The sequence below is a fragment of the Octopus bimaculoides genome, chromosome 1, assembly GCF_046866305.1.
Source record: "Octopus bimaculoides isolate indiv1 chromosome 1, ASM4686630v1, whole genome shotgun sequence".
Taxonomy (NCBI): Eukaryota; Metazoa; Mollusca; class Cephalopoda; order Octopoda; family Octopodidae; genus Octopus; species Octopus bimaculoides.
The window spans coordinates 174,306,868-174,331,168 of NC_142928.1; the positions used below are offsets into that span (position 1 = coordinate 174,306,868).

The 24,301-nt window shown below is 37.3% G+C and overlaps 1 protein-coding gene and 1 long non-coding RNA gene across 2 annotated transcripts in view; both read right to left on the minus strand.

The window, feature by feature from the left end:
• LOC106872778 (uncharacterized) overlaps positions 1 to 1,783 on the minus strand; it is a 46,495-nt gene extending 44,712 nt beyond the window's left edge. Inside the window, exon 1 of the mRNA XM_014919877.3 lies at positions 1,658 to 1,783. Within this exon, the coding sequence (XP_014775363.3) occupies positions 1,658 to 1,663 (6 nt within the window). The 5' untranslated portion in view covers positions 1,664 to 1,783. The remainder of the gene's footprint in view (positions 1 to 1,657) is intronic.
• Positions 1,784 to 10,381: 8,598 nt separating this feature from the next.
• LOC128249365 (uncharacterized) overlaps positions 10,382 to 24,301 on the minus strand; it is a 19,420-nt gene continuing 5,500 nt past the window's right edge. Inside the window, exon 2 of the long non-coding RNA XR_008265467.2 lies at positions 10,382 to 10,570. This is a non-coding gene — a long non-coding RNA (uncharacterized LOC128249365). The remainder of the gene's footprint in view (positions 10,571 to 24,301) is intronic.

Sequence of the window (24,301 nt, forward strand, 5' to 3'; positions counted from 1 at the left end):
TCAGATGCCTTTCCTGTCGCTAATCCTCACCTGTTTCCAGGCAAGGTAATATTTCTACATGGCCAGATATGTTCTTGCAGAACATTGGAAATAAATGATACTGCTTGTATGACAGTGATAATCATTTTCCATGTCAAAAGGTAACATACACACATGCACACACATACACGCACGCACACACACACACATGATGGACTCCTTTTAGTTACAATCTACCAAATTCACTTACAAGGTTTTGATCAGCCTGAGGTAGACTCTTGCCCAAGATGTCACGCAGTAGGACTGAACTCAGAACCATGTGATTGAGTAGCAAACTTCTTACTACACAACTACACTTGCACCTATACAATATAAAATGCACACACATACACACCCGCTCCCATACATGAACGTTAATCTTGAGCACATTAAAATATTTTTTAAGTGACTGAGTACTATGTATCTCCTGCACTAGTCTTACGGCTCTGTGTGTGTGTGTGCGTATGGCTAGAGAAGGAGACATACAGACAGATTATATCTCCTGTAATAGAAACCATAAATCACTTTAGTTTTTATATTTTCATTTATTTTATAATCGAACTTATTGTAATAATCATTTATATTTCTTAATAAGACACATGTATCTTCATATCGATATTACATCACGTATATGACATTTTCTTTCGGAAGCCGAGCTATTGTGATATTAGGAAAATGTCAACCTTTATTACTTTTTATATCAGAATATCCATTACTAGTGGAAATTATTTTCAATATAAAAGATTTAGTAAAATCTCGACTCGCTTTAGACGAGCAATTTGCGAGCGATAGTTGGTTATTATTCATTATATCAGAAATTATGGGGTTCATTATTGTGACTTTGATGCTGTTGGAATTAATTACAATATTGGTATGTTGAAACTGACCCTAAGTTCTCCGCGTACCTTCATCATTATTCGTAATTCTTCGATATTTTATCCCCTCACTCCATTAAAAAGAAAAATAATGTATAACCAATTTAAATTTTTGGTACTATTTTTAAATCTAAACGACAGCAAGAAATAGAAATTACAGAGAGAGAGAGAGAAAAAAAACTAAAATCATAGGTGGAAATTTTTTAAAAAAGCAATAGGAATATAAACCATCATTAATAATCAACTGTCATTTACGAACCAACAGGATCAATTTCTGTTTATTAATATTATTAATTAAAATATATATATATATTAAAATATATAAATAGCTATTTCATAATTTCGTAATGAAAAGGGGCATTTTCGTTTTCTTTTTTTCTTCTTCAAACAATCTTTGATCTGATTGAGAAAAATTTTAGAATGCTATCAATTTAAAAGACTACATAAGATTCTTAACCATTTTATTATTAGGAAGCAAGCCACACTGACAACTGTATTCGTCTTAATTTCTAGCGGTAGGAAAGAGAAAGTATGCTGCCTGTATACAATATTAAATTATTAGCAGGTGTAGGAGTAACGCCCAATCAATGAAAATCGAAATCACCTGTATACGTTACAATGGATGAATGGTACGAGAATTATTTTAACAGACTGCTTTTACATATATATATGTATCTATATATAAGAACATTGTGCCATTTATATAAATATATATATACAGTTATAAACACACACTAAGAGAAAGATTGCTTCATCATACTAACCTCCATTCTATCAACAGAATATTTTAGCAGACATAATCAGTTGTTTGTTGTTTTCTTTCTTTCACAACCTCTTCTTTTCACTTTACATTTGCTTCTCGATGGCTCTCCATTTAGACAAGCACTCACGCATACCGTTCTTACAAAGTTAGCTCCCTTGATATTTCCGTATCACAACAGCTTGTTGACATATGTACATTACCTAAATATGTGTGTGTATGTATGTGTACATGTGTGTGTATAGTTGTAGGCTTGTGACTGTGTGTTGGGTTATGCTCTTTAGATTTTTTTTTCATTAATATTAACTAATTCTAATTTATATTAATGGATATACGTATCTAAACATTAAAATCCGAAAGATCAAAATGATAATTATGTGCTGACTAAAAACGTAAACAAATCGTGCATCGTCTGCTGAATAAACGTCAAACCGACAAGGGTGCCTCTGTTGTTATGGTAAGGGGAACCATTATAGTACCGAGGTCGAATGCAATTCAATATGAATATATTGGGGTGCATCTCTACTGAGAAAAATAACGCTGTTTTAAAAATTATACAAATCCATGTGCATGCAACTCATATTAAATTACTTGACATTTGAACTGTTTATCTTTATCCCATAATTTTTTTTTTCAATGAATTTTTTTTTTTAGGAATACTCCGTCAACGGTGGGTTTCGATTTGGAATGTCGCTGAAATTTCCTTCGAGAACGAGGATCCCCCTATCTTGTCCCAGAAAGTCGCTCGACCAACTAGAAATAGTGACCAATTGTCTATAGAATCTACTCAGCCGTCTTTATAACGGGAAGACACATTGGATAGTAGCCTATGTTCGATAGAGAAAAGATGGAATGATCACGATAGGAAAGCGCTTGCTCATAGATTTGCTTGATCAGGGCTAGCATGTGGAAATAATAACAAGTGAACGATGTGCTAACCATTACACACACTCACTCACACACATACACAGACAAGATAGATAGATAGATAGATAGATAGATAGATAGATAGATAGATAGATAGATAGATAGCGAGAGAGAGAGAGAGAGAGAGAGAGAGAGAGAGAGAAAGAGAGAGAGTGTATACTCAATATATGTAGTAGAGTTTATTGGAAGCTAGTATTTCACTTCATCGTCACTCATTCCCATTCCATTTTCTTTTTCCTCGGATTATATTTTATGGGTTCGAAAGTATAAATGAAATTAGATTCATAAAAATAAAAAAAAGACCTTAAAACGTGCGGGAGAATATATTCATTCAGAGCTAAAGCTTTTCTCCGGAGCTACTCTGACTTAGCCATTATTTGACTGATAAAACTTTAGGGTCCTCGGCAGGCCTTAATTTCATTGGCCAGTTGTTATGTTGATTGTTTGATGTAATTTGATAAATGCTTTTCATCACTAGTTTGGGTAATTACAATCTTATTAAAAATTTATTTCAGACTTTTAAAAAGAAAATTAACATTTAGGCACAGGAGTGGCTGTGTGGTAAGTAGCTTGCTTACCAACCACATGGTACCGGGTTCAGTCCCACTGCGTGGCACCTTGGGCAAGTGTCTTCTACTATAGCCTCGGGCCGACCAAAGCCTTGTGAGTGGATTTGGTACACGGAAACTGAAAGAAGCCTGTCGTATATATGTATATATATGTGTATGTGCATGTGTATGTTTGTGTGTCTGTGTTTGTCCCCCCCCCCCAACTTCGCTTGACAACCGATGCTGGTGTGTTTACGTCCCCGTAACTTAGCGGCTCGGCAAAAGGGGCCCGATAGAATAAGTACTAGGCTTACAAAGAATAAGTCCTGGGGTCGATTTGCTCGACTAAAGGCGGTGCTCCAGCATGGCCGGAGTCAAATGACTGAAACAAGTAAAAGAGTAAAGAGTATTTTCACGATTTTATGAAAAAACATTATTTGAAATTGAATAAAATGTCGGAATGTAGCAAATTGTTTAATATTTGAAATAAGAATCAACAAAAAATAGAACCATAACTTCATTCTCCACCTACCCGACCTTCTAAAAAAAAATTGAAAGAAAGAAAAATTCTGTAGAACCTGTTTCCCAATCTTTTTAATCTTGGAAAACTCTTGAAATATATTTTGCACCCCGGAGAACACCTATGTAAAAATTATTATGTCTTTAATTTCACCCCACTTCTTTCATAAAGTTAAATTTGTGTTTTTAAAAAATTTTTTTATTGCAGAAGTAATTGCTATTTTCAAGTAAGTCGAAGGATTGCATATATACTCCTTTCTGTGTACCTTCAGTGCTAAAGTGACGATGCGCTTCTGGCCAGCATGTTTGAAGAGTCTTCAGTTATTGTGTAGCGGTAATATTCGGCGCGAAACTGTTGGGAAAATTTCTTACCAGTGATATGCCATAAGTAATAATATATTGCTTGGTGATATATATATATATATATATATATATATATATATATATATATATATATATATATATATGCATATATACATACACGTATGTACATATATATATATATATATATATATATATATATATACATGCATATATGGGTATAGGACGTCAAAAAAACGTGAACAAAATGAAAAACGAGAACATAAAAAACAAAAACATGGAAAACGAACTTTTTTTCAAACAACGAAAGAAACAAAGAGAGAAACAAGACAGGCAACATAAAGAACAATCCCTTCACCAGTTGTCCCCTGTTTTATCTACTCCGCGTTTTGAACGTTTGACAGGAGGCAGGCAAAAGTGTGTCTTGTCTCTCGTAAGGCAAGGGGAAGAAAGAAAAATAGCCGCTAGTCACGTGTGAACAACGAGAGAGTCAAGGTGGAATAGTAAGGGAGAGAAATCCAGTGAACTTACGAATAAAAGTTACGCGTTTCTGAAGATTTGACAATGCAATTTATAGTATATAACTGATGATCATTTTTTTGTAAATGAAGGATGATAAATGTAGGATGATATAACTAAATATTTATAAACACAGGCTCTTGTTTCTATATGTACTCTGTGACATACCCAACTGCAGAATGTAACCAAATTACACGGTTTCCTTTCTCAAATACGGGAATACACGCGGTGTCCCAAATGTTGGTTATATGTCATGCAATTTAAACTTTAAATCGCACTGTGTGTGTGTGTGTATATATATATATATATATAAACATATACATACACACATACATACATACATACATACACACACACAAACATATGTATATATATATATATACACATACATACAGACAGACAAACATAAATATGTGTACGTAATAGGTCCAATGTAAATCGAAGAGTAGTCCAAGGGAAAAGATTTGGTATCTGTATCACTGAAGTGAAAATTTGAGAGAATATTTTAAAAACATAACAACCGTAAGGCAAAACACGAAGTTGATGTATTAGTTTCACGCTAGGAAGAAAAAGAAAAAAAAAGTCACCAAAACGTCTACATGTCCTACAAGATAACATTCAGTAAATATGTCATTTGTGTGTGTGTGTGTGTGTGCGTGTGCGCGCGTGTGTGTGCACGCGCGTGTGCACATGCGTAGTATATTTGAGGCTCGTTCTTCCTGTTTGATTAATTTTCATAGACATAACGTCAAAGGGTTGACTTCCTTATGAGTCATTGGGCATTCTCTGGGATTAAATTTCTCTGATGAATTAGATTGTACTGCCGTGGTTCATGTGAAGTTGTCTACTATATAGTTCCCACCATATTATATTCTCCCAGCAAAGCACTTTGAAGTTATTTTTCCAAGATAGTTATTATTTCTCCTTGATATCTAAAATGGCTTCATTGTTTTATCCGTTCCAACTCGATTTATGTACCAATCTCTTGTGACGTCAAGCAACTGCAATATATTGTGTAGCTACAGATTAAAATAAAAAAAATGCAAAAGCAAAACATTTGGCACCACTCGGAAAAAAACAACCCTATTTAATTTAGTTAGAGAATATAAACTTGTAGTCTCATTCATGTTTAAGTGGGATAAAATGTAACAAGGTGTTTCTTTGATGAAACTTTTTTACATGTCGACACTGCATTAACACCAAATCATATAAACATATAGGCGTAGGAGTGGCTGTGTGGTAAGTAGCTTGCATACCAAACACATAGTTCCGGGTTCAGTCCCACTGCGTGGCACCTTGGGCAAGTGTCTTCCACTATAGCCTCGGGCCGACCAAAGCCTTGTGAGTGGATTTGGTAGACGGAAACTGAAAGAAGCCCGTCGTATATATGTATATATATATGTATATATATATATATATATATATATATATATATATATATATATATGTATATATATATATATATATATATATATATATATATATATATGTATGTATGTGTGTTTGTGTGTCTGTGTTTGTCCCCCCACCATCGCTTGACAACCGATGCTGGTGTGTTTACGTCCCCGTAACTTACCAGTTCGGCAAAAAGGGCCGATAGAATAAGTACTAGGCTTACAAAGAATAAGTCCTAGGGTCGATTTGCTCGACTAAAGGCGGTGCTCCAACATGGCCGCAGTCAAATGACTGAAACAATTAAAAGAGTAAAAGAATAAAGAGTATATCTTCAGTATATATGAATAATCTGTATTATGAAATATGTTTAGACTTATGCCTCTACCGAAGCTATTCAATTTTATAGACTTAAATATACAATAATGCGTAGTATATTTGAGGCTCGTTCTTCCTGTTTGATTAATTTTCATAGACATAACGTCAAAGGGTTGACTTCCTTATGAGTCATTGGGCATTCTCTGGGATTAAATTTCTCTGATGAATTAAGATTGTACTGCCGTGGTTCATGTGAAGTTGTCTACTATATAGTTCCCACCATATTATATTCTCCCAGCAAAGCACTTTGAAGTTATTTTTCCAAGATAGTTATTATTTCTCCTTGATATCTAAAATGGCTTCATTGTTTTATCCGTTCCAACTCGATTTATGTACCAATCTCTTGTGACGTCAAGCAACTGCAATATATTGTGTAGCTACAGATTAAAATAAAAAAAATGCAAAAGCAAAACATTTGGCACCACTCGGAAAAAAACAACCCTATTTAATTTAGTTAGAGAATATAAACTTGTAGTCTCATTCATGTTTAAGTGGGATAAAATGTAACAAGGTGTTTCTTTGATGAAACTTTTTTACATGTCGACACTGCATTAACACCAAATCATATAAACATATAGGCGTAGGAGTGGCTGTGTGGTAAGTAGCTTGCATACCAAACACATAGTTCCGGGTTCAGTCCCACTGCGTGGCACCTTGGGCAAGTGTCTTCCACTATAGCCTCGGGCCGACCAAAGCCTTGTGAGTGGATTTGGTAGACGGAAACTGAAAGAAGCCCGTCGTATATATGTATATATATATGTATATATATATATATATATATATATATATATATATATATGTATATATATATATATATATATATGTATGTATGTGTGTTTGTGTGTCTGTGTTTGTCCCCCCACCATCGCTTGACAACCGATGCTGGTGTGTTTACGTCCCCGTAACTTACCAGTTCGGCAAAAAGGGCCGATAGAATAAGTACTAGGCTTACAAAGAATAAGTCCTAGGGTCGATTTGCTCGACTAAAGGCGGTGCTCCAACATGGCCGCAGTCAAATGACTGAAACAATTAAAAGAGTAAAAGAATAAAGAGTATATCTTCAGTATATATGAATAATCTGTATTATGAAATATGTTTAGACTTATGCCTCTACCCAAGCTATTCAATTTTATAGACTTAAATATACAATAATTCCGAAATCCAAGAATCCAGAATCCGGAGCACTTTCTTTCCAAAACATTTCGAACAATGGATTATCAACTGTAAATACTTTCCTATTGCCATACCTTTCATACACTGCAACTATTTCCTATTACACTTCCTGTCCCAACCAAATAATCTATCAACTTCTTTCTTTAATTCCACAGGAAATTATATGATCACATTCCATAAAAAAGCCTTAGTCAGAAACGTCAACATTTTCTATATCTCACGGTTAGCAAACTACTGACGGACAACAAATTCTCAAGGATTTACAATTACTATTGTTGCTGACATAAAACCCTCGTAAATTGCGACTAATTCTGGATTTTGCCCCAAACTCAGTCATAATTTGATTCAAGCAATATGGGATAAGTAGTGTGTTGTGTGTGTGTGTGTGTGTGTGTGTGTGTGTGTGTGTGTGTGTGTGTGTGTGTGTGTGTGTGTGTGTATGTGTGCGTGTGTACGTGTGTGTGTATTTGGGTTTGGGTTTGGGTTTTATGGTGTTATGGTGTGCATGTGCACAGAATCAAGTTGCAAGGTAGGCTAATCCACCTCCCTGAAAATTCGAGCCTTTGTGCCTATGTTACATCATTTGATTCTCATCAAAGATTGATGGAAGCTGTCTTTCGCAATAAGGAGAATGCGAAATATTTCTCTATCGTCTCCGTGTCTCAGACGAATTTTAAAGTACCAACACCAAAGGGCATAATAAGAAACTGATCCAAATAATAAATAAACAAATAAACAAAAACAATTAAAACAGCAAGGAAAAAAATCAAATACCTTTGTAGTGAAACCTCTCTCTCCGGTATTCATTTACAAATGATAACGAAGCGGCTAACATCTAGCCTTCGGCCACTTGGACCCTTGTGTTCACCACCCTGATTGGTTCTCATTTGCGCGGCATTTATCTCCAGTTCTGTTTCGCGCCAGGGTGCATACCGTCCAATCGTGGCCTTCAGATAAGGTCACGTGAGAGAGAGTTTTTCTGCTTTTCCGGTGAGCCCTTTTTCATCTATAAATAGCCCTGTTTGAATCACGCCAGTTTTGTTTCGACTTCAGACCTCTCACAGGGCTAGTCGCTGACCACACACACACAGAACACAGCTCCAACTACGCCAGTTTGGTCACGACTTCAGACCTCTCACAGGTCTGGTCGTTTGACCACACACCAACCAGCCAGTTTCCATCGATGACGCCAACACCACCGATCTACTGTCTACTATAGTTCCGTCGCCAGCACCACCACCAGAGTACACCCAACAACAACGAACGCGGTTTCATCTCAACACTGAGTGGATTGTTTCCACCTCGAGTTAACAGCCAGAACCAACCTGCGAGAATAGAATCCTCTATACCAAGTAACCGGTCTACAGCATCGACGCTCAACTTCACACACAACATGTGACACCACAGTTTTGCTCCTTGGCCACGAATTCTTGTACAGACATTCTACCTGTGTTACTCTTCTATGAACTGGTATTTCTCCATCTTTGTTCAGGACGCTTATAGTCTCTCAGACTCTTACTCCATGTTCTGTATTTCTCTCTCACACACACACATATTGTTGTATACACACTATTGTACAAGAAGGCCTGTCTTATGTATTGTTTATATTGCAGCATGCACGCACACACAGATACACTGTTCACTATGCTAATAAACCTACTCTTTATATATATATCTAACGGTTGTCTCTGTCACTCACTCTCTCTTTCATTGCTGGCACTCGCTCGCATCATCTCATTGCGAGCCCTCTATGTCATATTACATGTTTTGTGTTCGACCGTGCGACCCGTTTAAAGGAGCCATCTCCCGCTCGTTGCTATCTCCTTTGGTTCGCACGGTCGTTCTTTTACACCTTCATCTGCAATATTACAATGATTTTAGGCGAATGGACTCCCAGAAATAACACCAGTAGTAACAACTGTAACAAATTCATGGTCGGGTCATTGCGACTACACCAGCAAACACACCAACCCTGCATGGTTTGAGAACACAACGGAATGAAAAAAAAGTCTGTCAAAAGGTGAAGTAACTCATGAGAGTTCACGGTTATCTAATATTATGCATATATACCTGTTTAAGATGCATGTAAGAATTGGATTTTCGATAGATTGTGCAGAGAAGAGCCAATAGCAAAATTTCAACAAGCTGAAAGGCGATGTTCGGCAATGCCGCTGTGTGATATGAACCTCAGAGCACAGTAAGACACATGAAACGCATTGGTCAACTCCCTACATCTCTGATATATCTTCTATCATCTCGGCCATGCATTCTATTGGACCAAGAATTCAAGGAAGGATGAGGTTAGTTCTTCAGCGCAACCAATTGTCACAATAATCCAAATCTTGTGCATGTCAAGATTTTCCAAACTAAGTCAAAACTCGACCTTTTTTAAACCACAAACAGATCGCAGACCTTTTGTTGCAATAGTCAGGGATTCACGCGCGTCTGCGACAATAAAATATTGCGATCTCTGAGGTTGTTTCGCTTGTGAGGGCACACGAAAGATATAGCAAAGGCAAGAGTAGTCACGAATCTCCAGTCGCTTGTGCGGTTCCAGACCCCATTATTGATTAAGAAGTGCTGTGTCTTGGTCATCTTCAAAAACGATTGACAGATCGATAAAAAATACATAATCATGCATATATTTTTGCCTTTGTTCCATTCCTCTTCATATATTGAAGTCGATTTGACAGAAAAGATGGCTAATCCAGAACTCAGAAGTCGGCATACTAAAAAGTCATAGAAAAGAGTTGTGGGAAGTTGGCGGATCTATCAACAGAACAAATTCGATGACAACATAGTCAATAACAACACAAAATACTCTTCAGTTTCACGGTTATTTATAAGATTATAATGTTATAGGTTTCGGCGTACTAATAATGATAGAGACATTAGTCTTTCTCTATCCCATACAAATAAATCTATGATGAAAAAGAGAAGAAACGCCGAGGTTAGCGAATAACATCATAATAAATAAATTTTATTTTTTGGTTGCTTGGCTTTTCATAACGTGGTATCTGCTAGCTGGGTCGCCTCTGGGTTAGTGTGTGGTCAGCATAGGTGAAGTCGAAAGGTTGGTTAAGTCATCCCAGTGGAGTTGACGGAGTGGTTCTCAGCAAGTTGTTGTGTCTACCACGGCTCTGAGGCAAAGAGAGAGAATGGTCGAATAAACACGCGAAAGGCTTTAAATACTAGTTTATTATGCATGCACACTCGAGGGGCTTCCGGGGAAGCAAGTCCCTTGCGCATGCATAGATCGCACTTCCTAAAATGGCGGCCATAATTTCGCATCACTACAAGATAAAAGAAAAACAAACACAGGTGGAAAATAAAACAAAACAGTCATGTAAGTAGAGTAAATGAAAGTTGTCTTCAAGAAGACAGCAAAGAACAGACTTCTGGTGAGAGTAGCATCAGAGTTCTATAAAGCATTAAGATGCGCTTCCAACGAGATATGAAAATTTTCACGGACGTCCAGAAACAGTGGCTTTTACAGTACTTCAGAGATCCTACGAAAACGTAACTTCGGTTAAGTATTCATTTAACCCACTCCCCGTTCATTTTCTGTCAACTACATTATGATTTTATTAAGAGTTGATTGAGTAAATACACGTGACATGTGAAGTGTCTGGAAGCGGAATCACCAGCTCAACTGTCAATTGATTTAGATATGATAACCGTTAATGAAACTAAGTTCTCCAGCATAAAAGTATAAAAGACTCTTAAACTTGATCAGACAGTTCCATCTGTCCGACAGGTATCGAATAGATTTCTTGTTTGTATCAATGTAGACTTAGATAAATTGCAGCAGATTATCTGGGTCGTATTTAGAAAAAAATATTGATTAGGCTAGTGGATGTGGTAGTAAGCAGGCACGAGTAACTTCTTTTTAGCAGCAGTAAGCGCTTTGGAGAATATCTATCGAGGACAGACTTTATGCAATGCGAAAATTGTAGACAGATTTTGGTCGGGCTAACTTAGATCTCTCGAAAACATTTGTCAATGTTCAACACCGTTACGTGGATACTGTTCTAAACGCGATCTTCGATTTCGCTTTCAGAGAATGGATCTATGTATTACATAACGGAATCTACTTAATAGTTAGAGTAAATGGCCATCTATTAGAACATTTCAATAACAGCGCTCTGTCAAAGGTTGGGAGGAGAAAATCACGCTATGTCTTGTTGAAAGCTGGCTGTGACACATTGTGAGTGAGTAACCGAAATCGTCTCTTGCCCGAGGTGGTCTGCCTAGTGAGTTAGGCGCCAGACTGTTTTGATAGAGTAGAAAGGGGTCAAATTTTAGACCATCCGAGAAGCCATATTATGCTACAACCTCACGCTGATTGCTCGATTTATCGATCAATCACGTGAAACTGTAGTGGTTTACTCGTGATTATTAACTATTTCGCACTTGGGGGTCCGAATTCCTACAAATCATTAGAAAAGCTTAAGCATCCACAATGACAATTTTTATAATTATTTTCAAGTGAAATTTTCTTTTGCTCATATATTAAATTGGCTTAATCTTTTGGCTGGAATTATTTTTAAAAAAGTACCTATAGGCGCAGGAGTGGCTGTGTGGTAAGTAGTCTGCTTACCAACCACATGGTTCCGGGTTCAGTCCCACTGCGTGGCTCCTTGGGTAAGTGTCTTCTACTATAGCCTCGGGCCGGTCAAGGCCTTGTGAGTGGATTTAGTAGACGATAACTGAAAAGAAGCCCCGGCATTCGCCATGATAGATCGCTGACCACTACATTTATATTTTTTTCTCCTTGTTTTTCTCCTTATTTCTTTCTGTGTTCCTTTCAGTTGAAGAGCGTGGCTCGAAACGTCAAAGACTTTCTCTATTCCCGAGCGTTAAACTAATACATCCATTCGTTGTTTACACCACCTGTCTTCGTCTATTGTTTTTTTCGTAAATTCTCATATATATATATATATATATATATATATATATATATATATATATATATATATAGGTTCAAAAAAACAATAACAAAAAAAACAACAAAGTAAGGACGTGATACGGATAGTGTTATTGGACGCTCAGGAAAGGAAAGAGAGAGTGTAGCCCTTCGTCGGAAAGATGGAAAGTTCGGAGAATGGAAGAACGGAGAAAGAGGAAAATGGTACCGATGCCCACGAGGTTACATTGTGAAAAGACCGGAAGAGGAGGTGGTGGGGGAAAAGTTCTTTCTAAGACAGGAGAGTGAAAAAGGGAGATGAATATCTGTGCGTGCGCGAGAGTCTGCGAGTGTGTGTGTGATAACAGAACGTGTGTGTGCGTATGTATGTATGTGTGTGTGTGTGTGTGTGTGCATGGTTTGGTGGTTTATCTGTTAGTGTGTTTGTGTGTGTGTGTGTGTGTATGACGTAGTGGAAGAAATTAGTAGTAGGAATGGTTAGTGGACGCTTATAGACAGTGTAGATAGAAGGTCAACAGGCGGTTTTTTGAGTATGTGTGTGTTCGTGTTTGTGTGGGGTTGTAGGTGTTGGGTACGTGTACGTGTGTGTGTGTGTTTATGTGTGTCTGTATGTGTGTTTCCGTGTGCGTGTGTGTGCGCGTGTGTGTATATTTTTTGTGCGTGCGTGTATGTGTATATTGTGTATGTTTTCGTGCGTGCGTGTGTGTTATGTATGTGAGTGAGTATTGTGTATGTGAGAGGTGTGTGTGCGTGTGTGCATGTGTGTATATGTGTATGTGTGCATGTGTGTATATGTGTATGTGTGTTGTGTATGTGTGTGTGTGGTAGGTGTGTATGTGTGTGTTTATGTGTGTGCGTGCGTATATGTGTGAGAGTGTAAGGATGTGTGCCAGGTATGTGTGTTATTTTGTGTGTGCACTCCTGTGTGTATGTGTGTGCATGTGTATACGGCTGTGTATGTAGGCGTGCGCGTATATATGGGTGTGTGTGTGTATATATGTGCGTTCGTCTATATGTGTGTGTGAGGGCGCGCATGTATGTTTGTCATGTATGTGGGCGGTATATATGTAAGGTGTGTGGGAGGTATGTGAGGTATGTGTGAATGGGGTATGTATGGGTTGTCAGGTGTGTGGGAGGTATTTGTGAATGGGGGTATATGTGGGTTATGTGTGCAAGGGTGTGTATGCTTGAGTGTGTGTGTGTGTGTGTATGTTTGCGTGATTGTTAGCGTGTGTGTGTATGCGCAAGTGTGCGTGTGTATGTGCGTTTGTATAAGTGTGTGGGCGAGTCTGAGCGTGTGAGTGCATGCATATGTGTTGTGTGTGTGTGGTGTGTTGGGGGTAGGTGTGCTTACATGTGTGTGTATGGGTGCGTATATTTTTTGTGTGTGGGTATGTGTGCGTGTAGGAAGGGGTGAGATAAAAAGTGGGAAAATGTAGTGAGTGTAATAACAAGAGAATAATGGATATAATGTAAAGGGGACGAGGGGGGGGGGGGTAAAAAAATAAAGAAAAGTGTTGCATAGACGTAAAAGGGAGAGTCATAAGGATGAGGGGGATGCGTTGAGTCCGAAGGGGAAAGAAGAATTAAGGTTAAAAATGTAGCGAGGCCAAAAACGGAGATGTTAGAGGGAGAATGGTTGGCCAAGTGGAAGTGACGGGCAACGGGGGAGTCCGAACCTAGCCGAACGTCCCTTAGGTGTTCGGTGAAACGGTCGACCAGCCGGCGGCCCGTCTGCCCCACGTAGAGTTGGTTGCATAGGGTGCATTTGATGCAGTAAATTAGGTTGGAGGAGGTGCAGGTGAAACTGTGTGGAATGTGAATAGTTTGTAGGTTCGATCCTGTGACAGAGGTAGTGTTGGTGATGAAGGGGCAGGTGTGACAGCGGGATCTGGAGCACGGGAAGGAGCCGGGTGGGGGTGGGGAGGAAGAGGAGAAGGTACTGCGGACCAGTAGATCGCGTAGGTTGCGGGCGCGTTTGAAAGCGGATAGGGGTGGGTTGGGGAAAATGGGGAGGGTAGTGGGATCGAGCTGGAGGCGACGGAAGGCGTGTGTGTGTGTGTGTATGTGTGTGTGTGTGTGTGTGTGTGTGTGTGTGTATGTTTATGTGTCTGTGTTTGTCCCCCACCCCATCATCGCTTGACAACGATGCTGGTGTGTTTACGTCCCCGTAACTTAGCGGTTCGGCAAAAGGGACCGATAGAATAAGTACTAGGCTTCCAAAGAATAAGACCTGAGGTCGATTTGTTCGACTAAAGGTGGTGATCCAACATGGCCGCAGTCAAATGACTGAAACAGATAAAAGAGTAAAAGAGTAAAGGTCAGCACTTATGTTTCGCTTCCTAACCTATAGCCTAAAACAGATTTGGCCCAAAAATTGTATTACGATGTAAGTAGTAGTAGTAGTAGTAGTAGTAGTAGTAGTAGTAGTAGTAGTGACAGCAGCAGCAGCAGCAGCAGCAGCAGCAGCCGCTTTAATAGTCGTTGGTTGTATCCAGGAAAAGAAATCTCAGTGTGCCTATATTTTGAGTAATAAATAAATAAATAAATAAATAAATAAATAAATGAATGAATAAATAAGTAAATAAATAAATGAAATTCTGCTACTGTGAGAAATTATGCAAACGATTACAGTCAAGGATTGGTTCAAGATAGCTGAAATTGTAACTTCGAGAATTAATAACTATTTAAAAAGGGTGATAGTTCTAAATAGTTAAGTATCTTTTACACGTAAAGAGACACTCATATCAACGCAAATTAACTGTGCTTTCCTAAGAAATTACCCGAGGGCAATTTATATACTTTAATTATGTGACAGATTGTAAGATAGACAGATAAATAACAATGGCAGCTAAGTGGGTGGATAAGAAGACAGACAGGTAGGTATATGACTGAATAATGTTACGATTGAAAATCAAAAAAGATGTGTCCTGTCTAAGGAAAATGTATAACAGTTTTGACCGAGAGAAGATTTTCCTTGAACTTGACACAAAATTATAAACGCTGTAGGATGCTGTGATTTTAACTGCAACTAAAAGTAAGTTTTAATCCTTACGTGTTATCTCATGGAGAAACCACATATTCCTTGAGGCTCGTGTGACAACAGCTTTGTTCTTTGTTTTGTATTATTTTGTATTAAATACTTTCAAACAACTCCACGTGATTACAACAACAATTGCTTTATTGTCACGCCTTTTTATTTTACTGGTCCTTTTGGCGCTACCCTTAGTGACCTTAATTCTTCTTATCTCAGAATATAATTCCCAGTTGAAAAGGCCTGATTAGAATACTTATATGTCGAGTCCGTTGTTACAACTGAATCTGATAATTTCAACAAGGGAGAAAAAGAAATGTTGTCATTAACATTTGTAATTGTGTATTTATCTCCTTTGAAGTATATATCCATTTCCTTAACATGCAGGTTTATCATTATTAGCAGAAACACCTTTTTTTAGAATTATAGGTTACATCAATTTGAGAAAGATTTTTGTTTTTATAATAAATGTTTGTTATCTATCAGGTATTTAGGTTAAGAGGAACTCGCTTTTCTTGCAGAATACTTGTCGTATATTCAAATTATTTTAAGATTAGGACTGCTTAAGAATAATAAGAAACAGACACACAAATTCTCCATTTTGTGTTTATAGAGACAAAGATGTATTTAAACAATTCATTGTTACTGTATCTTTTAAAAAATAAACGAAACGAAGCATTTCCAGTGAGTTTTACATGAGAGTATATGTCCTGAAAATATCTAAACTAACCGAACTTTGAGAGAAAGGGTGTTTCAGAATATCATCAAAGAAACTTCTTTTGTTGTTTGGTTTATATACAGGTGATGGTAGATCTCTATCAAAAGTTGATTATGTGCTTCAAGCAACATAGTTAATGTTAGTAATAACCGGAGAATACTCTTTAGATAACTGGGGTTTTTTTTTTAACCTATCGGTGACGTGTTGTAAGCTCGCAAGGAAGCAACAAGTGTCAAGAGATGCTCAAAGAAACATTGAGTGCTTAGATGGGTGCAGGCCGTCGTCAAACTTTGGTGCCTAGGGAATGCTTCAGAATATTCTGGGTGGGAACTAATTTGTATTGCGGGAAGATTTTTGTATACTGTATTTCCTAAATCTGAGGGTACACTATTGAATAGAGAGGGTGCAGTGCCGTCCAGTGCACCTTCTTGGCGACTGGCATGTTAGTCAAACTTGAAGAAACGTATTGCAGGATGATTTTTGTAAACTGTATTTTCGAAATCTAAGGGTGCACCATTGAATAGTGAGGGCGCAGTTCCGTCAAATGCTCTCCTCTCCTTAGCGATGGGCATGGATGAGTGGTGGTTATTCATAGAAATAAAATATTTAACTCAGTTACAATAGTTATATTTTAAACATGTTTTCAAAAATCTTTGTCGGGATTAAAATATGAATAGGGAGGACGAAGTTTTCACTGGAGAAAGTAGAGATGATAAGGATGCTGAAGGAGATGAACTATTGCCCAAGAAACCTAAGTTCTTTGTTATACAAGACTCCCCTGATAATGTCATCTCTTACTTTAACTTGTCAAGAAACTGATGATCGACAATGTTATCAACATTTTAAAACATTAAGGGAAGCCATCTTCCGGAAGCAGTACCAACTGGGTCGACAACTGTACCCAACTCATTTTGTAAGTCAGTTCGTCCCAACCCTGCTACAACTGTTAAACTTATCGATACTGATGACCTAACAGCTACTGACTCAGTTCCTTCTCGGGCATCTTAGTTAGTTTGTCGGCTTGTGACAACTCAATCAGTTAGTCAATGAATGACAACTCGAGTCAGAGACAGCTACCCTCAGTTAGGGAGCGGAACGCTAGAATCATGATCACAAGTATGGCAGCTACTAAAGACAATGGTCAAATGGAGAAAGGAAATTAACTGTCAGCGGCTATGAGACCTAACTTCCCACACTCTCCCCCTTTCACTAACTCACTCTGTCTTCTCTGCACATTACCATATCTCTCTCTACGGTTTACTACTACAGTAAGAACACACAGGCCGAAATTAACTTTTCTACTTCGCACGCTCTAAGATTTTATCACCTTCTTGTCGAGGTAATGTATATTCGATGTAACGCTAAATAAATATTTCCTTAAAACTTCAATCACTGTTCTTTCATCTTTACATAATGGCAATCAACGAAGAACCAATCCTTGCAAACTTATAACGACGCCAGCATTCCATCCTGCTGTGTATCAACTATCGTTTACCATATTATTGTTTATTAATTAATTCCAACCGTTACACAAAATTAATTTCATCTGTTACACACACACACACACACACACGCGCACGCACGCACACACACACACACACGCACGCACGCACGCACGCACACACACACACACACGCACGCACGCACGCACACACACACACACACACACACACACACACACGCATAATGGTCCAGTCGTACATGTATTCGAAAAAGAAGGAAACGCTATGATCGGTCAGCGTACAAAACCAATGGTCAGTCTGTGACCGGCCATAACAGACAAGCACCTAAATATGTATGTGTGTGTGTGTGTGTGTATGCTTATATATATATATATATGTATGTATGTATGCTTATGTATATATGAAGGAAAATGTTCTCTATGTGGTCTGTGTGTTTTCTGTACTCTGGTTATTATTATTTTTTTGTCTACGTTTTGTTTGCAATGTCATGTACCCAGATATGCACCTATATATACAGGTAGACGTAGGTATGCACATACCTGTACGTATATATGCATATACTCATTTGTTATTTGTTTTATATGTATATATAAGATCTTTTTTAAAACGGGGGCCACATTTTTCATTAATGTTTTACGTAGTGTTTTTGGTACCGAAAGACTTTCAAACTTCGTATACTTGTCTATTTTGTGTTATAGAACAGAAAAATATTTTTGTATTCGAATTTATTTCATGTAAAAAATTGTTTTATTTCGATAATTTCAACCAATCACTGACAAGTATTCAGTTGTTTATATATATGCATATATGTATATGTTGTCTATATATATGTGTATGTATATGCAAATGTGTGTGTGTGTGTGTGTGTGTGTGTGTGTGTGTGTGTAACAGATTGGGTTTCAAGGTTCATATTTGTTCAACATTCTATTAAAAAACCTCAGAGATTTGCGAGGTGTGGTTTGACGCTCTTCAAAGAAAGTCTGGTCGGATTTTTATCTGAAATACCAGATGAACCCACATTGCTGCAGGAGGCACAAAGAGCAGTTCTCTTACCGAAAAGATGCCCAAACACACTGAAAGGTGTTCCAGCATGGCTTCACTCTCTGGCTGAAACCGGTAAGAGATAACAGATAAAAGATATATCTAGAACTATACGCCCAGTTTTCTTTCTTAATATGGAAATTTGAGGGAAATTTGCCTGCTGTGTGTAGTAGGCCAAGCGGTCCGCATAGGCGCTCTGTCGTTGGCTAATAATCGTATTATTATTATTATTATTATTATTATTATTATTATTATTATTACTATCATCATCATCATCATTAGTAGTAGTAGTAGTAGTAGTAGTAATTGATGTTGTTGTTGCTGTGGTGGTCGTTATTGTTGTTCATTACTTTCGAGTAGTTCTGATCGTATAGACGTATGTGTATCTAGAAAACTTGCGCGCGCGTGCACACACACACACACACACACACACACACACACACACACACACACACACACACACACACATATTTGTGTATGTATGAATGTGCATGTGCATGTATGTATTCATACACATACATATGTGTGGTATGTGTGTGAATATGCACGCGCGTATACACACAACCACACACAAACAAACAAATGCAAAGAATAACCAAGATTAGCAAATCCTCATTGCGATAATCGCTAAAATCTTTTCTCATGTTAATTACTGCTTATAATTTAAATTGATAAGAATCTTTTGTTGTGACTCTATAAGCCTAAGGTTTATTTAATTAAGCTACCTAATGTGAGCATTTCAAATATCTAGATATCTCCTGTTATCTTATGCACTTTCAGATTAAGACCGACATTTTACCTGCAGGTTTTTGTTTGATAAAACTGAGATTTAATACCTTCTTCTCACTTCCTCTTTCCCTCTCTTTTCTTTCCCTCTTTTTCCCTCTTCTCCTCTTCCCTAGTGTCTTCTATGATTCTTATAATTTCAACCTTAAATACACGAGCCAACGATAGCTTCTCTACACGATCATTCATAATAAGTAACAGTGAAATATCGCTCTGAAATCACCATTTAGCGTCTTAAGGATGGAAAGACACTTTGGACAGTCTTTTCCTAAGTATACAAAATGGGTTGATCACCTTCTTGTATATCTAGAACAGGAGCTTTCAACCATCTTTTATCTATGGACCCCTTTGATTACTGCTTTATTCTGGTGGACCCATAACCATTCGATGTTTAAAACAAGTTTTATAGAAACTTTCAGTGTGTTTGGGCATTTTTTCGGTAAGAGAACTGCTCTTTGTGCCTCCTGCAGCGATGTGGATTCATCTGGTATTTCAGATAAAAATCCGACCAGACTTTCTTTGAAGAGCGTCACACCACACCTCGCAAATCTCTGAGGTTGTTTAATAGAATGTTGAACAAATATGGACCTTGAAGCCCAATCTGTTATACACACACACACACACACACACACACACACACACATTTGCATGTACATATACATATATATAGACAACATATGCATATATGCATATATATATATATACATACATATATATATATATACATATATATACATATATATAAATATATACGTATATATACATAAGCATACATATATATGTAAACATAATATACGTATATATACATATATACATATAAATACACACGCATATATACCTGTATATATATATATATATATATATATATATATATATATATATATATATATATATATATATATATATATATATATATATATATATTCTTTTATCCTTTTACTTGTTTCAGTCATTTGACTGCGCCTATGCTGGAGCACCGCCTTAAAAGGTGTTAGTCGTAGAAATCGAATCCAGGACTTATTCTTAGTACTTATTATGTCGGTTTCATTTGCCGAACCGCTAGGTTACAGGGACATAAACACACAAGCATAAGTTGTCAAGTGACGGCGGGGGTGACAAACACAAACACACACACCCACTCAAATACACACACACACACACATATATATATGTGTGTGTATATGTATGTATGTATGTATGAATATATGTGTATGTATATATGTATATATATATATATATATATATATATATATATATATATATATATATATATATATACATGTATATATATATATATATATATATATATATATGTATATATGTATATATACGCATGCGTATATACTTACATGCATATATACATACATATATACTGCCGTCCTGGGTCCATCTGCTCTCTACAAACCCATTGTAGTTGATCTAATGTAATTTATAAATGCACCATCCTCAACAGATAACATAATTCTACAGCTGTATATACGATCAGCCATAAATTTTAAACAGCGATATGCCGCTCATCTCAATTCTTTTAGATACGAGGAAGACAGTAAACAGATATAACAGATATAACAGATATAACAGATGATTTAATCTTTTGTTTTACTTGATTCAGCTATTGGAGTGTGGCCATACTGAGACTGCCTTGAAGAATTTAGTAGATCAAATCGACCCAGTACATATTCCATTCTGGTAATTATTCTATTGGCATCTTTTCTTGAACCGCTAATTCACGTGGACGTAAACAAATCAACAGAAGTTGTCAAGCGGTGAGAAACAAGCCCTAATGTAAATACTCGCACATATACATAACACACACTCCTTCATATACAAATTCATATAAAGCGCCGGGAAGATTAAAGTAAAATTGCTGTGGAGAGTGGGATTTCTAACATTTCCATCGAGTCCTTCTTCAGGGTTAGATGACAGGGGTAAACAATAAGGAAACTCAGTAGAGTTTTACTTCTTCTGTATTTCAAGGTCTGGCTGCAACTGATGGGGAACGCAAAAAAACTTTCGAGAAGGTCTCTGTCCAAAACGTTGGAAACTCCAGTCCTCCATAGCAATTTTACGTTACCTTAGATCCTATGACACTTTTTCCAAATAACACAAGTCTTGCTGATACAGATCACCATTAATCAAATGAATAGGGCAGACGAAGTTCTCACTGGCAACAGCAAAGCTGATAAGGATGTTGAAGGCCTCCGTATTTTAGTGTTTTTATCTAACACACACATGCACACACACACACACGCACGCACGCACGCACGCACGCACGCGCACACACACACACACACACACACACACACACACACACACACACACACACACACACACACACACACACACACACACACACACAGAAGTATGTTTCTGTGATTGTGCATTCCGGTGTCTGCGTCCTTTTTACTTCAAAACGTAACTTCGTCATTCGCTGACTGGAAATTGATAATATGCGTATCACTCGAAATAACAACTCTTTATTATTATGTAATGCTGTTCTTCCTGGGGGGGGGGGGGGGGTAGATAGCAGAATAGACAGCATGCAGGACAAAGGTTATACAGTATTTAGTTACCGGCAACTTGAACAGTCACCAAGGACACCACATACTAGGAGTGTCAGGTCATGTGTTTAGGGCTTCCAAAATGTGAAAATAAAACACAAAATGAAATAAAACGCACAATTCATAAAATATATAGTGCTTAGTTACGTAGGGGTAGTGTAGCTGTTGAATTTTGAAACCTGATTTTGAAAGTTAAATGTAATTCGAAAAGCCATTAAGAGAACATCAACAAATATTTAATTAGCAAATGATTTTATTTTTTGAAAATTATTTTGAAATAATGAGCATGTATGAATAATGTTGATTTAATTGCTAGCGCAACTTTTTTGGATAAATCCGTCTCTCTAAATTTTGTCGTTCAGTGTTTTTGAAGTAAAACCAATGAAAGGTGCTCTGCATTTCGGAGGTTAGAAGAATTACTTACATGAACCAAAACTTTACGAACGCATTTGTATTGTCATTGCAGACTTAGGCAATATTGTCTAAGGAAGGAATTTTGAGTATTTTAAAAAGTAAATTTGAAAACTGGCCTCCAGAAGATGTCAACTACTATGGTCCAGTACACTAGCTAGGAGAGTTATCTAAAGCGGAAACAGATCTCATCATTATGAAAAGGAGTGTATTCTATTAATAAGTGGCAAAGTTTACAAAAAGATACAAATAAAAGACGTTTCTCTGTGACAATGATTTATAAAAAAAATTAACAACGGAAATAATTTCCCTAGAAGGTAGCTTGTCTATCCAGAGAGCACCAATAAAATTTATTGTTTTCGGTTTCTCAGATAAGTTATTTTAGGGAAAATCTGGAATTACTAATTGGAAGCATACTCATAAATATTTACAATCGCATGAATTTTCAGTATATCATATGGAGCGTTTTAAGAAGAGGTTTGAGACATCCTTGTCATTGCAGCACAATAAAATGATTGAAGAGAGGCAATCATGTGTGGGGAAAACGAGAGCGTTGGTGTAGAGTTTTGGAATGTTTAATATGCATTAATGACTGCAAGCATATTGTGAACAATGCTTTAGAATTATTTCCTGGAGATGTAAATCTTCCGATATAATCCATTAGATTTATTAACAGTAATAAGTAACAAGATACCATACCAAATCTGTGGATTGCATTGAGAATAAAGCTTACGATACCTGCATCTATGACCACGGAGGAGAGAAGCTTCAGTAAACTAAAGCTGATAAATCATACTGCCTATGACAATTCTTTTGTCAATTGAAAATGCTAAAAAAACATATAGAGGGCGATATAAAAGTATTTACTGTTTTAATTTAGTATGTTTTATCAGTATCCTTTTGTTTATATGCTTTTATTTGGAGCAAATTTCGTTATATCCACAGGAAGTCAATGGCACCTTTCGCACTGACTCTTCGTCATTGATCTTCCTTTCAGTTTCTTTTTGCAACTAAAATATACCAAGATCATTACCAGTAACCTAGATATCTCTCTTTCCCCGCCCTCTCTCTCTCTCTCTCTCTCTCTCTCTCTCTCTCTCTCGCTCATTTTATCCTAGTTTATAAATGAAAGGATTTGAAACGTAGATGCTGTGTTTGATCTGTTCTCTTTAACATGTATATTGAATAATCCCACTCTCCTAGTTATATTCGTGGAGGCGCGTAACTTAGTGGTTAAGGTGTCAGACACATGTAAGTAAGATTGTGGTTTTGATTCCTAGACCGAGCGACGCGTTGTGTTCTTGAGCAAAACACTTCATTGTATGTTGCTCCAGTCCGCTCATCTGGCAAGAATGAGTAATCTTACGACGGACCGGTGTCCTGTCCAGGAGGGAATATACACGCCATAGAATCCGAGTCGGGTAGGATCTTTATCCTATCTTTTTTTCTATCTACCCTAGTTACGTTGGTTTCAATATAATTTCGGGAGAGAAGATGAGTCGGTTACATCGACCCCGGTGATCAACTGGTACTTATTTTATCGACCCCGATAGTATAAAAGGCAAAGTCGACATCGGCGGGATATGGAATCATAACGAAAAGACGGACTAAATGCCGCTAAGCATTTTGTCCGGCGTGCTCACGATTCTACCTTTTCGCGGCCTCCCTCTCTCCTAGTTGTATTAATGAAAGGATTTGAAACGGTGTGTTTGAACCGTTCTCTTTAACTTGAATATTAAAAATCACTCTATCCCTACATTTGATGCCTGAAATAATCTTAACGATAATAATAATTTTGGAAAATTATACATACGAAGTCTGATCAATAAGTATCCGGAGTGTTTCCATAGTAACGAAGCTAAAGCACGTAGAGTGAAGCCGCTTGGCACAGATTGACCTTAAACTCTGCTGTGCAAGTGCACTAAGTTTT